At 43.2% G+C, this 18,361-nt stretch overlaps 2 protein-coding genes across 4 annotated transcripts in view; one reads left to right on the forward strand and one right to left on the reverse strand.

Annotated features, from left to right (window-relative positions):
- The window catches only part of Kif15 (kinesin family member 15), a 64,348-nt gene extending 49,849 nt beyond the window's left edge, over nt 1–14,499 (reverse strand). Inside the window, exons 1-7 of one of the 3 annotated variants that reach the window (XM_060385004.1) lie at nt 14,368–14,499; nt 13,379–13,462; nt 10,298–10,340; nt 9,646–9,829; nt 5,906–5,982; nt 3,429–3,466; nt 1,867–1,964 (exon numbers count right to left, since the gene is read on the reverse strand). In XM_060385004.1, coding sequence (XP_060240987.1) covers nt 1,867–1,964; nt 3,429–3,466; nt 5,906–5,982; nt 9,646–9,660 — 228 coding nt within the window. In that variant the 5' untranslated portion in view covers nt 9,661–9,829; nt 10,298–10,340; nt 13,379–13,462; nt 14,368–14,499. Of the gene's footprint in view, nt 1–1,866; nt 1,965–3,428; nt 3,467–5,905; nt 5,983–9,645; nt 9,830–10,297; nt 10,341–13,378; nt 14,203–14,367 lie in introns of those variants that run through there. The other 2 variants (XM_060385002.1, XM_060385003.1) reach the window with 2 other exon arrangements.
- Nucleotide 14,500: 1 nt separating this feature from the next.
- Nucleotides 14,501–18,075, forward strand: Kiaa1143 (KIAA1143 ortholog). The gene is made up of 3 exons (XM_021654481.2): nt 14,501–14,687; nt 16,780–16,924; nt 17,575–18,075. Exons 1-3 carry the CDS (start codon nt 14,580–14,582, stop codon nt 17,787–17,789), a joined length of 468 nt encoding a protein of 155 aa, XP_021510156.2. The 5' UTR covers nt 14,501–14,579; the 3' UTR covers nt 17,790–18,075.
- Nucleotides 18,076–18,361: the final 286 nt, after the last annotated feature.

The raw sequence follows: 18,361 nt of genomic DNA on the forward strand, positions 1-18,361 counted from the left end.
GAAATACATGTGTAGATCAGAGGAAAACTTCTGGGAGGTTATCACCTTCTACCATCTGGGTCCCAGGGATCAAACTTGGTTCTCAGGCTTGGTGGCAGGAGTACTTACCCACTGAGCCATATCATCAGCCTGGATTTACTTGAAGCAAGACTCATGTTCTTTAAAAGACTGAAAATAATTCACTCTAAGAACTTATACACTTGGGGCTGGAGCTCAGGGTCAGAACACATGCAGCTCTTAGAGGACTCCTGGGCTTGGTCTCCAGCACCCACGGAGTTATTAACGATGGCAGGTCCAGTCTGCTGCCCTCCTCAAGCACAAATATGCAGGTAAAACACCCATACATTCAAAATAACAATAAAACCTGATTTTTTGTTTGTTTGTTTTAAAAAACAACAACAACCAGAGGCTGGAGAGATGGCTCAGGGGATACAAAGCTTTGACTACTTTCCCAGAGGACCCTCATTAGAGTCTCGGCACACAGAGGCCCACAGTCATCTCTAACTGTAACCCCAGGAGATCTGACATGCTCTTCTGGCCCCCTTGGGCACCAGGTTTGCCCATAGTATAACAGACACACATGCTGACAAAACACCCAATATTCATATAAATAAATTATTAAAAAATTTAACCATAGAAATACAAGGTGTTAAACTTAATTATTTCACTGCCATGCAGTAAGTCTAACTACAATGTTTGGGATATTTCTGCCAAGGAGTAAATGGTAAGCTAATGCTATATACCAATTTCCAAGATACACAGTATATAAAGCACAAAACACCAAGGGTTCTTAACTCTAGAATCTACCAAGCTAAACGAGTGCAATCCTGAGAATGGTCCAACCTAGGAACCAGTGGGAGGGAAAAGATGGTGTCCTTAGATGGATTCATAACCCACACGGAAGTAGATGACAGGGAGGTGCAAGCAAGCTCTGCAGACAAACTTGGACAGTCCATCGTTAAAGAGGACTTTATTTATCTCTATGGACCAGTTACTTTACCATTGCTGGGACAAAACACCATGACCCTAACAACTCATAAGAGGAAGGATTTGTTTGGGCTTATGGTTCCACAGCAATAGGAGTCCATGATGGCAGAAAGAAAGCAGCTTACTGGAACAGGATGAGCCCAGAAGCTGCGGGTTCAAATCTCAAACACAAGCAGAAAGAGGAGGGAGTGAACTTGAAACGATGCTGAGACTTCCTCCAAATCCCACCTCCAAAGCCCTCCTCCTTACAACAAGATGATACCTCCAAAAGCCTCTCCAAAACGTGCAACCAAGTGGGGACTTAACTGCCTGAGACTATGGTGGCCATTTCTCATTTAAATCACTGCAGTCTATTTTCCTTGGCTGAGATTGTCTATACACTTTCCTTTCCCAAAACTGGCTGAGAGCCCCAGAAGCAGTCTGCTCTCTTGTGTATGCTAGCAGTCAGGGTAGCCTTCAACTCTCCATAGGATGACTCTCAACTTCTGATAACCTTGAAATTCTGATCCTCCCGCCTCCACCTCCAGCATGATGAGATTTCAGGTGTTTGCCAAAACACTCAGTTTATGCAGTGCTGGGGACTATTGCATGTGAGACAAGTAGTCTATCAACATTTTATTTTTTCATTATATTATTGCTCTATTTTTAATTTATGTGTAGATGTTTTGCCTACTTGTGTGCCTGTGTTCCGTGTGCATGTCTGCTGTTCTGGAAGGCTGGCAGATATCAGATCCCCTGGGACTGAAGTTGCAGACAGCTGTGAGCTGCCCTGTGGGTGCTGGGAAGTGAGTGCAGGTCCTCTGGAAGAACTATCAGTGCTCTTTACAGCCGAGCCATCTCTCCAGTCCCCCAACATTTCATTTTTACAATAAGCTTTACCTTTTCTTTTTCACGATCAATTAAGGAAAACAAATATTCAAAACTTCGTGGAATTACTCCTCTCAGATTATGAGAAAAATTATCAGAGTCTGATGGTCCTGAGGAAAAAGAATGAAACAAAAACCTTTTATTCTGAGAATCCTTCAAAGTGGCAATATCAAAGGCAACACAGTATATGGTATAACCAACTTCCAGGGTCTGTCTCCAGCAGACCCAGTTTACAGTTTACACCTGTGAAAGACACAGTACTAAAACTGTCCGTCAGAGCCTGAGGGAAGGCCCACAGAAGGTACCAACTCAATCGAGAAATAGGTGTGATCTGACAGAGAAATCAGTCCCCACACTAAGCCTGACATCGCTCGGCTGTGTGGTACTGACATAATCGTACTGTTTACACACTCAACTTTTGTTTCCATAGAATGTGGTGGTTTGAATGAGAGTGGTCCCCCACAGGCTTGCATGCTTGAGTGCTTGGTCTGCAGTTAGTGGAACTGTTTGAAACAATTAGCTGTGGCCCTGGCAGAGGTGTGCGAGTGGGGGTGGGCTCCAGATTTCAGAAGCCCACATCATTCCCAGTTACCTGCCTCTGGGTCTCTGGATCAGATGGAAGCTCTCAGCTACAGCTCCATACCTGTTTGCCTGCTGCCACGGTCCTGCCATTCTAGTAACGGAGCCTTCTAAAACGGTAAGCCCTGATTAGCTCTTTATTCTTTAACTTGCCTGGTCATGTTGTCTCTTCACAAGAGAACTAAGACACAGACTAATGTGTTCTCTAACCCATGGGCCCACAGTGTGTGCTCACTTTAAGTGTCAGAATATTCAGCTACAAAATGGAAATAATAATGTCAATAACCAGAAAGTTTTTGGGAAGAATTGAAAGTCTGCAAATAAAGCACTTATAATTGTACATCAAACACACATAAGTGCTAAAAATTAGGATTTGCTCTATTTAACTGGGCAGTAAAAGCCACATAGATCTTCACAGGACTCCTAGCAGACAGCAATGAAGAGTGGTTTTCCTATTGTTACAACTGGGGAAGGACAGGTGTATAAGAGTTATAAGGAATACGATTTCAAGCTTGTGATAACGATATTTATATATCTGATATATCTGCATAGTTCTAACCTCACAAGTTTTGTACCCCAGGCTATCCTTCACTCAAAAATTTTTGCCTGTGTCCCTGATTCCTGAAGCAGCTCCAGAACAGTTCAGAGCAATAAATTCAAAATTCAAAATTACATGATGCTAATGAATCATGTTTAGAAAATTCTTAAGACAGAATGAGGGAATGGATACCAGCAGAACTGGCCACATGCTCAGGATCTCACCTCCCAACCTCCAGGAGGAGGTGCCAAACACTGAGCCACAGAACGCAGCTATAATGAAGATGGACTCAGAACCTGGGAGATATCCTGATTTTTCTGAGAGCAATATAACACACACACACACACAAAAAAAAAAAAACAAAAACAAAAAAAAAAAACATGCCTTCCCCCAAAACATGTTCCAAGTGGTCAGTAGAGAAAGTCTACTTGGCCAGCAAGCACTGCTCTTTACTTACCCATCATAGTAAATGTCTTCCCTGAGCCAGTCTGCCCACTGAAAAAAGAAAATTGTGTTATTTTCACACATAAAATTGAGACTGCCTTTCTAATGTAACATGGTCTACTAGAATGTAGGGAAATGATGCTCTCCAAATGCCTCTGCAACCCTCTTTCTGCTATCTGTACCTCAGATATCTCAGTTAGTAAACACACGGCTGCCTTTTACTTTTTTTTGACTTTTTGAGACATGGCTTCTCTGTGTAACAGCCCTGGCTGTCCTGGAACTCATAGTTTGTGCACCAGCATGGCCTCAAACTTGCAAGGGTCCACCTGCCTCTGCATCCTAAATGCTGGGGTTAAAGGCGTGCACCGCATTACCTGGCTGCCTGCCTCATTTTTCATAAATAGCAACAATAGTTTATGGATACAGAATCTTCTAGCATAATTTATTCAACCAGAGTTAATTAGATTTCTGTTTCCAATTTTTGCTAAATAATTCAGTAATTTTGAAGGTCTCTGCCTTGAAAAGACATTGAGATGTCTTTGTTTTAAAATAACTTTAAGGGCTGCACATGGCAGAAGATGCCTTTATTCTAGCATAAGGCAGAGGAAGGCAGATCTCCCAACCAACAAATCATTTATCTTCCAGTTCTACCCACAAACATTAAAAGGAATTTGTATTATGAATGTGCCTTAGATTAAATATTCCTACAGAGCTGAACATAGGGGCTTGTGCCTTTAATCCCAGCACTTAGGAGGCAGAGGCAAGCATAGTCCTGTGAGTTTAAGGCCAGCCTGGTCTGTATGACAAGTTCCAGAACAGCCAGAGATGCACAATAAGAACCTTCCTCTAAACAAACAAACAAATAAACAAACAAATAAATATGCAAGAAAACAGGTAATAAATAAATAAGCAAGCATGTCTACAGAGTCTTCACGGAAAACAGTTCTGAAGATATGCAACCTGTGGCAATTGTAGCTATTTCAAAAACATTTTCAATTTCACCACTGAAAATAATCTATGGAAAAAATTCTTGCTACTTTGGAAAGACATGATAGAACAGTTTTCTATCTCATGCCTTAAAAGAAAACATTTAAAGGGTTCTAGCTCTAATTCTTTAGATGTGAGCACAGGGCCTGCAGAAACCAGGAAAATAGAACAGGACCAGTATCAAGACAGGGAGCCACAGACAGCGAAGACAGTAGGGGACAGGTGGTCTGATCAAGAAAATGGGAAAGGTGAGCTCTTTGGGGAAAAGGCTGGAGGGAAATATAAAAGGAAAGAAGAAAGTAAAATAACAATAAGGATGTCTGAAAAAGCCATAAGGAATCATACAATTCCTATTTACCTAAAAAAAAAAACCAAAACCCAAAAAAAAAAAAAAAAAAAAACAAACCCGACATGTATGTATATATGTGTGTGTGTATAAAATTTTACCAACTTCTCTCATCTGGGCAAAGACTATCTAACAACAAACCTCACTACCAGACATAAGCAGCCTGTTGTGAGTTGTTGGCCAGGGCTGTCCAAGAGACTCCCTAAAGATACAGCCTACGGCTGTTGCCCTTGGTTGCCCCCCCCCCAAGAGATGGGTACCATGTGAGGACACATGTACTTCAGAACAGGGTCCAGAGACCTCTGAGCTGGAATGATTTCAAAGCCCACCCCTGCAGACTAGTTTTTATGGTAGTAGAAAGCACATAAAAAGGTAATTGTAAGTAAGTACTTTACAGTTAGTATTTTTCTCACAGCGATACATTTTAATTCTGAAACTGCTTTACATGTCCTCTAGACAGTAAAAAGTTTAGCACCGACAGCAAAGATAGCTAAACACGAAAGAAAGGCTGGAGTAAGCCCTGTGGTTGCTGGACATCGGTGTAAGCTCATCAACAGCATAATACCCACATCTGTAGATGATACGGAAGCCATTCCAGGTCTCAGCGCACCAAAGATGGACCAAGATGAGGAAGACAGCATGAGATTACAAAGTATGCTATAAATATCCATGACTGTCGAGCATATAAACAGATGGATAAATAAACAAATGGAGAAATAGGTAAACCTTTCTTTCAGAAAATTCCAAATATCATTCTTCTCTCCAAGAGATGAAATTCACTGTACCTTGATTATCCAGGTCAGACTGACCCGTCACAGGAGTCTCTAAAAGTCCAAAAACCTTTGTCAGGAGTGAAAAACAAGAAGGGGCCGAAAGCTGAACTGTGAGCTTGAAAACAGAGAAAGGCTCTGATCTAAGCGAGGTGAATGGTCTCTAGAAACTGGAAAAGGAAGGAAACATTTCCTGAGCAGCTGAGAAAGAATGAAGGCCCAGAAACAGCCTATCTTACCTCAGTGAGACCCATGTTGACCTTCTGACTCAAAGAACTGTAAAATCAATTTTCTGCCACTAAGTTTGGGGTGACTTATTAAAGCAGCAATAAGTAGGACCTAACAGAAACACATCACATCTTTATACAGAGATAGTCAACAACTTACTACGCAAAGATGGTCCCATTATAACCGCTCATGCACGACTCCACAATGCTTTTAGCCACTGTTGAGAACACAGACTCCTACAAATACAAGCAGCAAGCACGTTAATAAACATACTTCTTACCCATGCCTCATAATAAAAATGGAGTGCTAGACTTCAAGGCCTATAGCTTAAAGATTGCATCCACTTTAGGAAAATGGCTAAACCATATAAGATGAGAAAAGGTAAAACCCAAATATCATTAGGTCTAGTAATCTCCAATACAATCAAAGATTTCAAGTGTGTATCTCTTGCTTTGGAGGAACATGACCAGGGAAAAGTCAAAAACCTGGCATCATCTGAAAACCTAATATAGTGTCAACTGTATTGTTTTAACCTCATCAATTTCTAAAATACAACAGTTTTGCTATTTTTTTTTTTAGTGTTGATATTATTTACAAATCTATTTCAATTCCTTGCGTACACACACACACACACACACACATACACACACACACACACACGCGGGAGGTGCAGATGACACTTTGCCTAGTACACCTCAGGCGCTCTCCGGCAGGTTTTTATTGTTTTGAGTTTGAGACAAAGTCCACTCAGCAAGTAGGTAGGCAGACCAGTGAGTCCCAGTGATTCATGTCCCTGCCTTCTCTCCGCTGGGACTACAAGTGTGGGCCACCAAACCTGACTTTGTTTATGGGTTCTTAGCACTTTACTGACTCTACCATTCCCAATCATTTCAATTTTTTTTAATGAAAACAAACAAACAAAACCACATACCTCTTAAAAAAGAAAGAAAGAAAGAAAGAAAAAAGCAGAGCATAGTGGTGAATACCCTTAATGCCCTGCATTCAAAGGCAGGCAGGAGTTCAAGACCAGCCTAGACAGTCAGAGTTACATGGTAAGATCCTGCCTTAGAAAAAAAGAGGAAAAAAAACATTGCATGCAGATGGCCGGACAAAAAGCTCAGTGGTGAGAAGTACTACTGGCTGCTCTTCCACCCTAGTCTAAAGCTCAGCACCCACATGATGGGTTCATAACTGTCTGTAACTCTAGTTCTAAGGGGTCTGACACCCTCTTCTAGCATTATAAGGCATCAGGCACATATGTGGTATGCAGGCATATGTGCAGGCAAAACACTCAGACATGTAAATAATAACTTGATTTTTTAAACACACATGGAGTTTGCTCAGTGATGAAGAGCACTCATTGCCCTTGTATAGGTCCTGCATTTAATTCCCAGAATGCACATGGTGGTTCACAATTATCCATAACTCCAGCTTCAGGGCATGTGTCATCCTCTTCTGCCCTCCTACGACACAAGCCATGCATATGGCACACATAAACATACTTGCAGGCAAAACACTCAATACATACAAAATAAATCTAGCTAGGCATGGTGGTACATGTATTTAATCCTAGAAGTTGGGAAGCCAGCATGGTCTACAAAGAGAGTTTCAAGATACCCAGGGCTATACAGAGAAACCCTGTCTCGAAGGAAAAAAAAAAAATAATCAAAAAGAAAAAATGTAAATGCATCTAAATTTTAGAAAAAATCTTATATATTACATACAAATATGATTCTGCCTTAGCACAAAATTTATAGCTCTACATTTTTTATGTATGTGAGTGCTCTATCTGCACATACACCTGCATGCCGGAGGACTTCAGACCCCAGTATAGAGGGTTGTGAGCCACCATGTGGTTGTCGGGAATTGAACTCAGGACCACTGGAAGAGCAGACAGTGCTCTAAACCGTGGAGCCATCTCTCCAGCCCCCATAGCTTGATATTTTCTTCACTTATTTTGTCATTATTTTGTACTGAAAATAATTTTATTTTTACTTATAGGTAGATACAGTTTACCAACGATGCAATAATTCTTAAACCTACACTGTCCACAAGCTACATGTGGCTATTGAAAGCCTGATACAGATTACTAGTCTAAGCAGAGATGTTGTATAGGTGTAAGTTATAGAGGAGAGTTTGAAGACTGAATCAATAAGAATGGAAAATATCTTAATAACAGTTTACATTAATTACATAGTCAAGTGGTATTTTGGGCACACAGAGTTAAATAATATATACGACTGGTTAATTTTGCCAGTTCCTGTTTCCCCACATCGTGTCTACTGAGGTACTTTAGAACAGGGCATCCTGTAACCCTGGAAGTGGTTATATAGCTGAGGCTGTGCTTGATTCTCCTGCCTTCAACCTCTAAGTGCTGGGCTTACAGACAGAGGCTACTTTGCCTGTCTTCCCGAGATGAATGGGATGTGTGTGAGCAATTGAATGTAGCTAGGGTCTTGACAGAAAAGAGTAGAAGGAAGAGACAGCTCACTAGATCCCTCTTAACCTGAAGTATATTTGCCATTGTCATTTCCAGCAACCATTAAGAACTCCAGCTCAGTGGCACGTGCCTGTAATCCCAGCATTCGGGAGGCAGAGGCAGGTGGATCTTTGTGAGTTTGAGGTCTACAGCCTGTTCTACATAGCAAGTCCAGGACACCCAGGCTACACAGAAAAACCCTTTCTTAAAAACCAAAAAACAAGAAAAAAAGAAAGAAAGAAAGAAAGAAAGAGAAAGAAAGAGGAAGGAAGGAAGGAAGGAAGGAAGGAAGGAAGAAAGAAAGAAAGAAAGAAAGAAAGAAAGAAAGAAAGAAAGAAAGAAAGAAAGAAAGAAAGAAAGAAAGAAAAAGAATCCAGATTCAGCCAGGTGGTAATAGCACACACCATTAATTCTAGCACTTGAGAGGTAGAGGCAGGAGATCTCTGAGTTCAAGGTCAGCCTGCCTTACAGGGAGAGCTCCAGGACAGCCAGGACTACACACAGAGAAACCATGTCTCAAAACAAATAAAACCAACCATATAAACAAACAACAAAAAAGATATTTTAAATTATAAGTGTAGCTCATTTTATATTTCTATTGACCAGCAATTTTCTTGCTGAAAAGAAAAGTGATCTAAATATTTCACAAAACAAACATTGCAATGTGCTTACACATTGCAATCCTCAGCAGCACACACCTATGCCAGGCACCACAGTACAGGCCTGTAATCTCAGCACTCAGGAGTTGGGGGCAAGCAGATCTGAAGTCTGAGGTCATCTTTGGCTACATAGTGTACTCTAGGCGAGGCTGGGATACACAAGGTCCCATTTCAAAGGAAAAAATAAAGACCTATGATGTCTGATACAGTAGCCATAAACTGCATGTGACTATTTAACTTTGTTCTCCAACACATTAGCCATATTTCAAATGATTAGGAGCCATGTATGACTAATGCACCCAAGGAACCAAAATTTAAACTATATTTCATTTTAATTAAGTTTAAATCACCATGCAGCTGGAGGTTGCTGAAACAGGTCAGATATTAAGTATTTCCACCACTATCTCCAGACTTCACGTGGGTCTTGTATCTTGAGCTCAGCTAGGGAGACCTGAGCCACCTTCACCAGCTCAGTCATAGTCGCCTTAAACTAGAAAGTCAGCTATACCAGTGATTGCTTAAGTGGTTCTGAAGTCTTTATCTTCACTGGTATGCATAGAAAGAGACATAAACCACACTGTGTGATTCTGGGATGAAGTTTAAAGAACAAAGAAGACAACTGCCTAATAAAATCAGATTGAAAATATTTATGAAATGTTTTAGCTTTCGTCTCTGAAATCTACCAAACTAAAAAGTGACCAGAAATTAAACCCCAACGTTACACTTTCCAAATGAAAGGGTACATTTCCAGTGACTCCTACCTGAGTGGTATCCATGCCCGCAACATAGTCAAACACGAAGGTCTTGGGGTCTGGGTTGGAGTGCAGCCGGAGAGCAGTGTGGGAGAGCACGGAGAGGCACAAGCTCTGCTCTCCGTCTGCGGATCTAGCGCCCTCTGCAGGAGGACGGATTCGCACAAAAACCTTGATGGCATCACCTTCGTTGCTAAAGACCAAAACAAAAGTAACAGGTTAAGTTTTCTGGGGAAAGCAACTGTACAAAGACCTGAATCTCAAATTCGCTGTACCATTTCTATAATAAGTCCAAGTCCTGGGTCTACTCTACTGAAATTTACCCCGTTTACATTTTTATATAAATCAAAAACCTTTACAAATTTATTTCCCGGTAGATAAATAAAATCAAATCAAAGGAAGTTACTGCAAGGCGCGCCATGCACTGCTGTCTGTCGTTTCCCTCTTACTAGCACTAAGAAGTCTTTACAAGGACTATGCCATCCACGCCACACTTTTCTGGGAACGGGAAGGTGTGTGGAACCGTACAATTTCCCTCTATTTCCAACTAGCTGAAGCCAAGCGAACATTTTGAAGGAAGCATCTCTGAGCATAGTAAACAGTGATCTTGCACTACTAAATCCTCAACTTTTCCATCTGCATCAGCAACACTTTTTCTTACCTTGGCTGGTTAGAATGAGAATTTGTCACATTCCGTAACTCAGCTGGAAAAAGAAAATAGATCTATAAGGATAAAAGGACAAAAATAAAAACAAAACCCCACACTGCAGCAATTAGTCCCCAAGTTCTTGGACTTGGCAGCTCTTCCACAGACTCGTGGAGCCAGCTCACGACTAGCATTGCCCCAGTCCCCAGGAAAAAGGTTTACATTGTAGAACGCCCTAGTTAATGAGACAGTGAGATGCTTGCCTACCCACTCCAACATGGACGCTAATGCAAAGGGCTCACAGACTACGGAACTTCCCCTTCAACTATCATAAAACCGCTATCTCTCTCTGTTTTGGGCTTAATGTGTTTGAGCTCTCTGCAAATGTGCTGCTATGATCGTGACGCCGTGATGGCACACTGAGAGAATGGCAGTTGTAGGGCACAAGTGTTCTATATCCTAGAGACACCTGTGCCCGTCATACTGTGAGAACGGAGAAAGTGTGTTCAAAGTGGGAAGCCAGACAACGGGAGGAGCTGGAGGTACCATCCATTCAACAAGGAAAGGACATATAAAACCGTCTCATAGCTGAATCTACATATCTTGTGATCTTGGTCTTTACACTGCCAAAGAGACAATGGGGAAAACTGGGTTCTCCTCCTTTATAATACCTATCTTGGCTAAATTGTAAAGGTAACAACTTCTTTTAGCAATTTCTTTTGGAAGGTAGAAAAACGGAGGCAGAAGTTATGGACCTAAGTGCCCAGTAACATTGCTTCAACTCAGCAAACAACAACTCTATCTTTCTATCTTCTCAGGCCTCAAACCACAGAATTCTCTCTCACTCTGTAACTATAGACACTTTTACTGCCAAACTATTAAAACAATGGACCCCCCCTTCCTCTCCACCCTCTAAAATCTTACATTTTTTTCTGACAGTCTCATGCTAGGAAAGAAGAAAAGCATCTGAAGCCCCGATGCCTGAGAGATGTCAGAATCCTTCTGCTGTCAGAACACCCTTGGAGCCCAGATAATGATGGATGGAACCAGACCTTGACTTGGTTATAAGTATCTTAATGTCTAATTAAACCTAACCTTAATGTCAGGGCTCCAAACTTGGACTTGGGAGTCATCAGGCCTCTTGCTCCTCTTTCCTATGAGGTCCTATTGAACAACCTCCTTCCTTAGCTTTTCACTACTACATGTCTGTTTGATTGGCATACTAGAGACCGGTGGCAGCTTAGCCCATTGGTCTGCCAGGGCCTGCTCTAACGCTAAAAACAACTCCATTTTTTCCCACTCTTCATATACAATCTGATAGCAAATCCTTCACTCTAGCTTTGAAATCTACTGCCACCACCGTGGAATAAACGATTGTTCTTCTGTGGTCCTCCTCCTTCTTTTACTCCCCTAGCCCCATCAACTGTCACATTAAGGAGGCAGAATGATTCTGTAAAAAAGAAAAAAAAAAAGAAAGAAAGAAAAAGAAGTCAAAGAGGGGCAAAATAAAGAAGTTAGAGACTGGCTTCTGGACTGACAGTGTGAGGAATGAACTTCACTGACCCACAACTTAGAAAAACCGAGGAAACAGGGTGGAGGAGCAACACCCAGAAATGTCTCTGAAGGCAGAGAAAGAACCATCTACTCAAGACGACTGAAAATTCAGTGAGAAAGGTGAGTCATCTGAACTAAGGACTGCTCCCCCCCTTTTCTTCTAGCTGTCAGAGGAAAGGACTCCCTACAGCATCCAAGAACTCAGGGTTCCTCTCCGTGGCTCCCAACTGGAGGACTTCCTTCCCAGGAATCGGGATATTAGGGTTTTCCACTTTGTCTCTAGTTAGCCACTGGTGATGCTAAGTCTGAGCAGATAGCGTTAACATGAACAGACTTCCCCACTTCCACAGATCACCCCCTGAACACAGTATGTCGAAACTGAGTGTCTTGCTCACTCTTGCCCCAGCGGTTCCAGACTAAGGAAGCAAACTGAAGGAACAAATGGTGTAAATCCACTAGGGGCTTAAACTTCAGGTATCACAAACACCAAACTCACATCTCAGATCTTGTCCTTAAGATGAATAATTCAGACTGAAAAGTAAGTTTATACTCCAGTGAATTTGTGTTATTCTGAAGTTTTTCTCTAAGTTTAATTATAACAAAATATAAAGTTTCAACAATTACAGGTGTCAAAGCAAAGCCTCTCCTCTGGCCTTGTACTCAGAAGATTGTGACAGGAGAATCAAAAACTTGAGGCCAGCCTAGACTACGCAGAAGAAGCCTATCTCAAAGTTCCAAACTGAACAAGCTTTAAGCGGCATTCCAACTTATTCTGAGTGGGAAGCCAAGTCCTTACAGTCATCTGACTTGGTCTAGGGCCATCACCTTTCTCTGCCACCAACCTCCCAATGCATTCCCCACTGCTGCTCACTTACTCCACCTCAGCTGCCCAGCGCCTAGTCCTCAAACACGCCACACTTTTGCACTTGCTGTATTTTCTCAAATAAAACCTTTAATTTTTTTTTTTTTTAAATTAGGGGCTCAGGGTTAGAGTTCAGTAGTTAAGAGCACTGGCTGCTCACCTATAGGATCTGGGTTCAGTTCCCAACACCCACATGACAGCTCTCTATACAGTTCCAAGGGACTTAGTACCTATTTCTGGCCTCCGTGGGTACTGCACACACAGGTGCCCGCACATCCATGAAGGCAAAACAGCCTTACACATAAAGTTTTGAAAACTGTAATCCATTAAATTTCTTTAACCTTATCTATCAAAGCAAAATGTTATCACAGAACTTGATTTCTGGAGGTTATACTTCCACCCATGCCTCAAATCAACACCTGTGAAGGAAGAAACAGACAGACGACCGACCCCTCCCCCTGCCCCATAAACCACTTTTCAGTCCTCTCAACGTCGGTAATAAACAAACAGCACCTTTGTACATAGAGCAAAAAGAAAAAGCAAGAAGGTCCAGGATACAAAAGGAAGACATTCATGCCATGAAACCTGAAATCTAAGGTCATGCCTTTTCTTATACTTACAAACATAATGGAGCTTTCCATCAATCATCAGTCAGACATGATGGTGTAGGATTTACTTACCTGTCTTTAGTAACTATGAAACTGGACCAAAAATAAGCAACCATTTCTCAGACGCTGGACAAGAGACAGCATAGTAAAGTGATCCTGAGAGAAGGAAACAAAGGCGGTGAGCCCTCGGATCACAAGCCCGGTAAAGGCTGGGAGAGCCCAAATAGAGAGAGAGAGAAAAAAAAAACGGTTCAGTTTGGGAAAGTAACGCAGCTAGAATCCGAGGGGACGGGGCGGGGAAGTTGGAGAAGTTCATGAAGACAGCAAGCGCTGGGTCACAACGGAGAGCTCCTTAAGGGATCAGATATTAATATTCACGTGTGCACAAGTTTTCAAGTTAAAAGGAATCACAAAAAGAAATGTTAACAGTTTCAGCCATGTTATCAGAACAACTGGCTGTATCACAATGCTTGTGTGCAAGTGAGTTTTGGGAACTGTCACATCGCCTATAGCATTTCTCTCAGTAGACACCGTAGCATCTCGTATGACAAAGGGAAAGAGAAGTACATAAGATACTACGTCAAAGACCGCTTACAAGTAGCTGTTATTACAGTATGTTCCCACAACTGCGGTATTTTATTATTAGCTAATGTGTTAGTATACTTATTTACAGAGCACAGTTAGCTGTAAGGCTTCGTACAACGATGAAATTCTGGTTCCAGGAATTAAAGAAGTGGGGGATGAAGAGTGGTGACTATTGTAAGGAGACGGTTGCCGTTCGCTTTAATTCCCTCCTCTCTGCGGGCACGCGCCCGGGGGGGACGCAGATCGCTTTCCTTCCAGAAAGTCAGGTCTGTGTAAGGCAGCGGCGGGTGGCGGGTGCACGGGCCGCCGTCGGCACTCGGCCGGGCAGCTAGCGCGGAAGCGGCCGGGCCGCGGCCTCGCTCAGCGCTGTCAGGCCCCGCCGCCCGCGCCGCCGCCCCCGGGGTGCCCTGCGGCCGCCGCCCGGCCGCGCTGCCCCTGCCGGGGCCGTGAGCTCGCGGGGCGGGCTCGGGACTTACTTCTGTTTCCCGGGCCCATGGCGACCTCGGCCGGATTCGCGCCGCCGCGGCCTCCCGAGTCCTCCCGCCAAGATGGCCACGGATTTAAATTTGGCGCCGCCCACAAGCCGCGCCTCCGGAGGCGTCCCGAGCTGCGACGTCAGAAGCAGGCGCGGGCGACGGCAGCTCGGAGCGCGAGCGGGGGTCGGAGCGCGGCCTTCGCAGGAGCCGCCATGAGCCAGCGGAACCGGGTGTCGTACGTGCGGCCCGCCGAGCCCGCCTTCCTGTCCCGCTTCAAGGAGCGCGTCGGCTACCGGGAGGGGCCCACCGTGGAGACCAAGGTGAGCCCGGGCAGTCGCGCCGCGCCCGGCCCTCGGGCTGCTCGCCCCGCCGCTCCTCGGCGCAGGTGGAACTGCCGGGTCCTCCCTGCAGACCGGCGGGACCCCGGGTCTGGCCCCTCGCGTCAGGGAGTCCTTCCTCGCGGAGTGCTGATCTGGAAGATGGCCTAGCGCGTAGTAGCCAGTTAAAACGGCTTTCCTGTCGTTTCTCACTTGCGGACCTCCCTTCCTGCGAGCAAGGTGATTGACAGCGTCGTCCCCTCTTTCAGATAAGGAAAATGAGGCCGCTTGATAAAATGACTAGACGCCGGAGTCTTTGGGTAAACCGTCGTGGGCTAGTAGAATCCCTGCTGTTTGTCCCAAGACAGGGAAATGAAACAGCACGGCTCGAAGTAGTTTGTGTAATAGAGATAACATCGAAGTCGAACGTGGTGGCGCGAGCTTGTGGCCCCAGTACTCGGGGAGGCAGAGGTAGGCAGATCATGTGAGTTCGAGACCAGCCAGCCTGGTCTACAAAACGAGTCCAGGACAGCCAAGACTACACAGAGAAGCCCTGTCTGGAAAGAAAAACAAAGGTAACATTGAGAACAGTGTCGTTCTTGATGCCTATCCAAATGTCACACAAGAGGACGTGCAGTTACCTTCAGGAGCACTCTAGCGGCTCTTTAGTCTTGAAGGCTATCAAACGGAGTAAGAGACGGCCTGGGACAGTGGGGCCCTGGACACAGTTTGAGGGACAGAAGGCAGAGGAGTGGATGTGGTCGTGGTGGACTGTTAGGTACTCAAACTTGAAAGTCTAGCTTCCCGAGGGTGTAAAAGTGGTATGGAATAAAGAATGGCAGTGGACTAAAGCCGGTTCATGCGGGGTATTCCACATTAGATGACAGCACAAAATTATTTTGAAAAATAATAGTTTGGAAAATGAGGTAATTCTGTATTTATCTCAAAGTATTTATGCAAAACATATATATTTTTTTAGCTAAAAAGCAGGACTTTCATAGTGCCTAGCTTTTGGAAAATGTGATTTAGCTAACGAAGTACGTTTGTTACTTGCGTACAGTGAGTCTTAAACGGGGTTTCTGTTTGAGAAGTCCCGTGCTAAACAATATGTTAAACGGTATTGCTTACGTACAAAATCTTTTACGAAACCATTTGTAAGGCACTGCAGAGCAGCTGGTGACATGTCTGCTTGGCGCACACCTTTAATCCTGGCACTCAGGAGGCAGAGGCAGGCGGACCTCTGACTCAACACACCAGCCTGGTCTACAGATCCGTGGTCCAGGACAGTCGGGGCTAAACAGAGAGACCATACCTTGAACCCCTCCCCCAACACACACCCCAAAAAAGATGTCTACTAAACTGAAGCTGTTAGCATAGTAAATGAGCAGAGGCAGGGGAAATAACTATTTTCTGTACTTTGATGGCTTGGATGGCGAGGTGGAGTTGTTTGGGGGTTGCTTTATGTCGAATTCAGACAAGACAGAAATGAAGTGTTGATTAGAAACAAAGAACCAAGGTAGGTTGGCATTGCCCTCAGCAGGCCAGATAGAAATAAATTCCACTGGACAAGTGGCCTGGGTGATTGGCAGGTAGACCTGTTTTCAGGTAAGCACTTTGGAGTTAATTAAAATTTCATTTTATTTTCAATTTCTATAAATTACATGGATAGTTACCTATTTCACTTTTTTGGTTTTCAAGACAGGGTTTCTCCATATAGCTCTTGCTGTCCTGGAACTCACTCTGTAGACCAGGCTGCCCTCAAACAGACAAGAGATCCGCCTACCGCTGCCTCCTGAGTACTGGGATTAAAGACATGCAGCACCACTGCCTGGCCCATTTCACTTTAATTATTATTATTATTATTTAAAGATTTCTTTATTATTTATCCAACATTCTGCCTGCACACCAGATCTTACTATAGATGGTTATGGCCACCATGTGGTTGCTGGGAATTGAACTTGGGACCTTTGGGCAGCAAGTGTTCCTAAACTCTGAGCCATCTGTCCAGCCCGCACTTTAATTATTACAGTTGCTCACAGTGGCAGTGTTTGTGTTTGGTTAAAGATTAAACCTACACATATTTACATTTCTGTAGAAAACCCAGCCTCAGCTCCCAGATGAAGATGATAATCACAGTGACAAAGAAGATGAACAGCCTCAAGTAGTGGTTTTAAAAAAGGGAGACCTAACAGCCGAAGAAGTCATGAAAATTAAAGCAGAAATAAAGGCTGCCAAAGCAGGTATGTCCAGAATGATTTAAAGAGCATAAAGTAGGATTTTTTTTTTTCCCGAATAGAATGGTTTGAAGAATGTGGCCATTGGGTCAAGCATTGGCTGGCACCAGATGTAACCTTCAGCAAGTGATTTCACCTGTGCCTCAAGTATCCCTTCACTAAAATACAGACAAGTAGACCTACCTTAGTGTCCTACTAACAAAATAGGTCAACCGGTGAGGAAAGATCTGTGTAACTAATTAGAGCCTGCAGTGTAGTGTGTTCTGTCGTGCTCTTGGGTTATCCTGAGCATCTGCTTCATGGTTTTAAGGAGAAATACTGTGGTTCCAAACACAATTCAAACTCAACCTGATGAACTCGAAATACAGCTCAGTGGTAGAGCACCTTCTTAGCATGCATAAGTCCCTGAGTTCAGGCCATTGCTTTCTTCATCTTTACTGTAATCAGTTGGAGGCTAACATAATTATGGAAAACCTTAGTGAGTTTTTATTGCCTGACATGTGTTGGGAAGGCTATAAACAAAAGCAGTAGAGAAGACCAGACTGAATTCATTCAAGGACATCAGTAAGGCTAGTATAAGATTTTCTTGCTATTTGACTCTTTGTTAACCACAGAATAATGAGAAAAATTCTTCAATTTCTCTTTTTTTTCCACAGATGAAGAACCACCTCCAGCTGATGGAAGAATCATGTATCGAAAACCAGTTAAGCGTGCCTCCGATGAAAAGTGTTCAGGCCTAACAGTAAGCTCCAAAAAGAAGAAAGCAAATGAAGATGATGTAAATAAGCAGAATCCAGTTAGAAAGAACTCACAAAAACAAATAAAAAACAGTAGTCTCCTTTCTTTTGACAGTGATGATGACAATGAGTAAGTATAAACATCATGGACTTGGTTTCCTCTGAAACAATGAGGTGTTTTTTAAAATACTAGTTTTCTTATATCTTAAAGTAACATTTTTCACTAGTACTACAGGTTTATTGCAGAAAACTTCAAAAATTCTGGAAAAAAATTCCTGAAATAAAACCCATTCATCAATGCCCCCTTGTCTGGAAATGGTAGCCATTCACTATATAGCCATTTTATTACCTCCCACCTAGGGGGTGGGGGTGGGGGTGGGGGTGTAGATTGTATTATTAAACAACTGAGATTGTTATATATGTTCTTTGTCCTGCTTCTTATTTGGAATTACATTGCTAGAATTTTCTCAAGTTGCTTATTTCAAAATCTAATATCATTAATAGATGACAGAGAATTCCATAATAGATGGATGTCTTAGTCACTGCTCTTATTGCTGGAAGAGATACCGTGACCACAGCAACCCTCATAAAAGAAGGCATTTAATTGGGGGCTTGCTCACAGTTTCAGCTTAGTTCATTGTCATGGGGTCAGGAAGCATGGTGCTGGAGAAGTACCTTAGAGCTACATCAGGATCCACAAGCAGAG

The sequence above is a fragment of the Meriones unguiculatus genome, chromosome 6, assembly GCF_030254825.1.
Source record: "Meriones unguiculatus strain TT.TT164.6M chromosome 6, Bangor_MerUng_6.1, whole genome shotgun sequence".
Classification (NCBI taxonomy): domain Eukaryota; kingdom Metazoa; phylum Chordata; class Mammalia; order Rodentia; family Muridae; genus Meriones; species Meriones unguiculatus.

Coding starts and splice junctions, on each gene's coding strand:
- Kiaa1143 (XM_021654481.2), top strand. CDS start 14,580: ATGAGCCAGCGGAACCGGGTGTCGTACGTGCGGCCCGCCGAGCCCGCC. Junction 14,688..16,779: donor GGCCCACCGTGGAGACCAAG/GTGAGCCCGGGC, acceptor ACATTTCTGTAG/AAAACCCAGCCTCAGCTCCC. Junction 16,925..17,574: donor AATAAAGGCTGCCAAAGCAG/GTATGTCCAGAA, acceptor TTTTTTCCACAG/ATGAAGAACCACCTCCAGCT.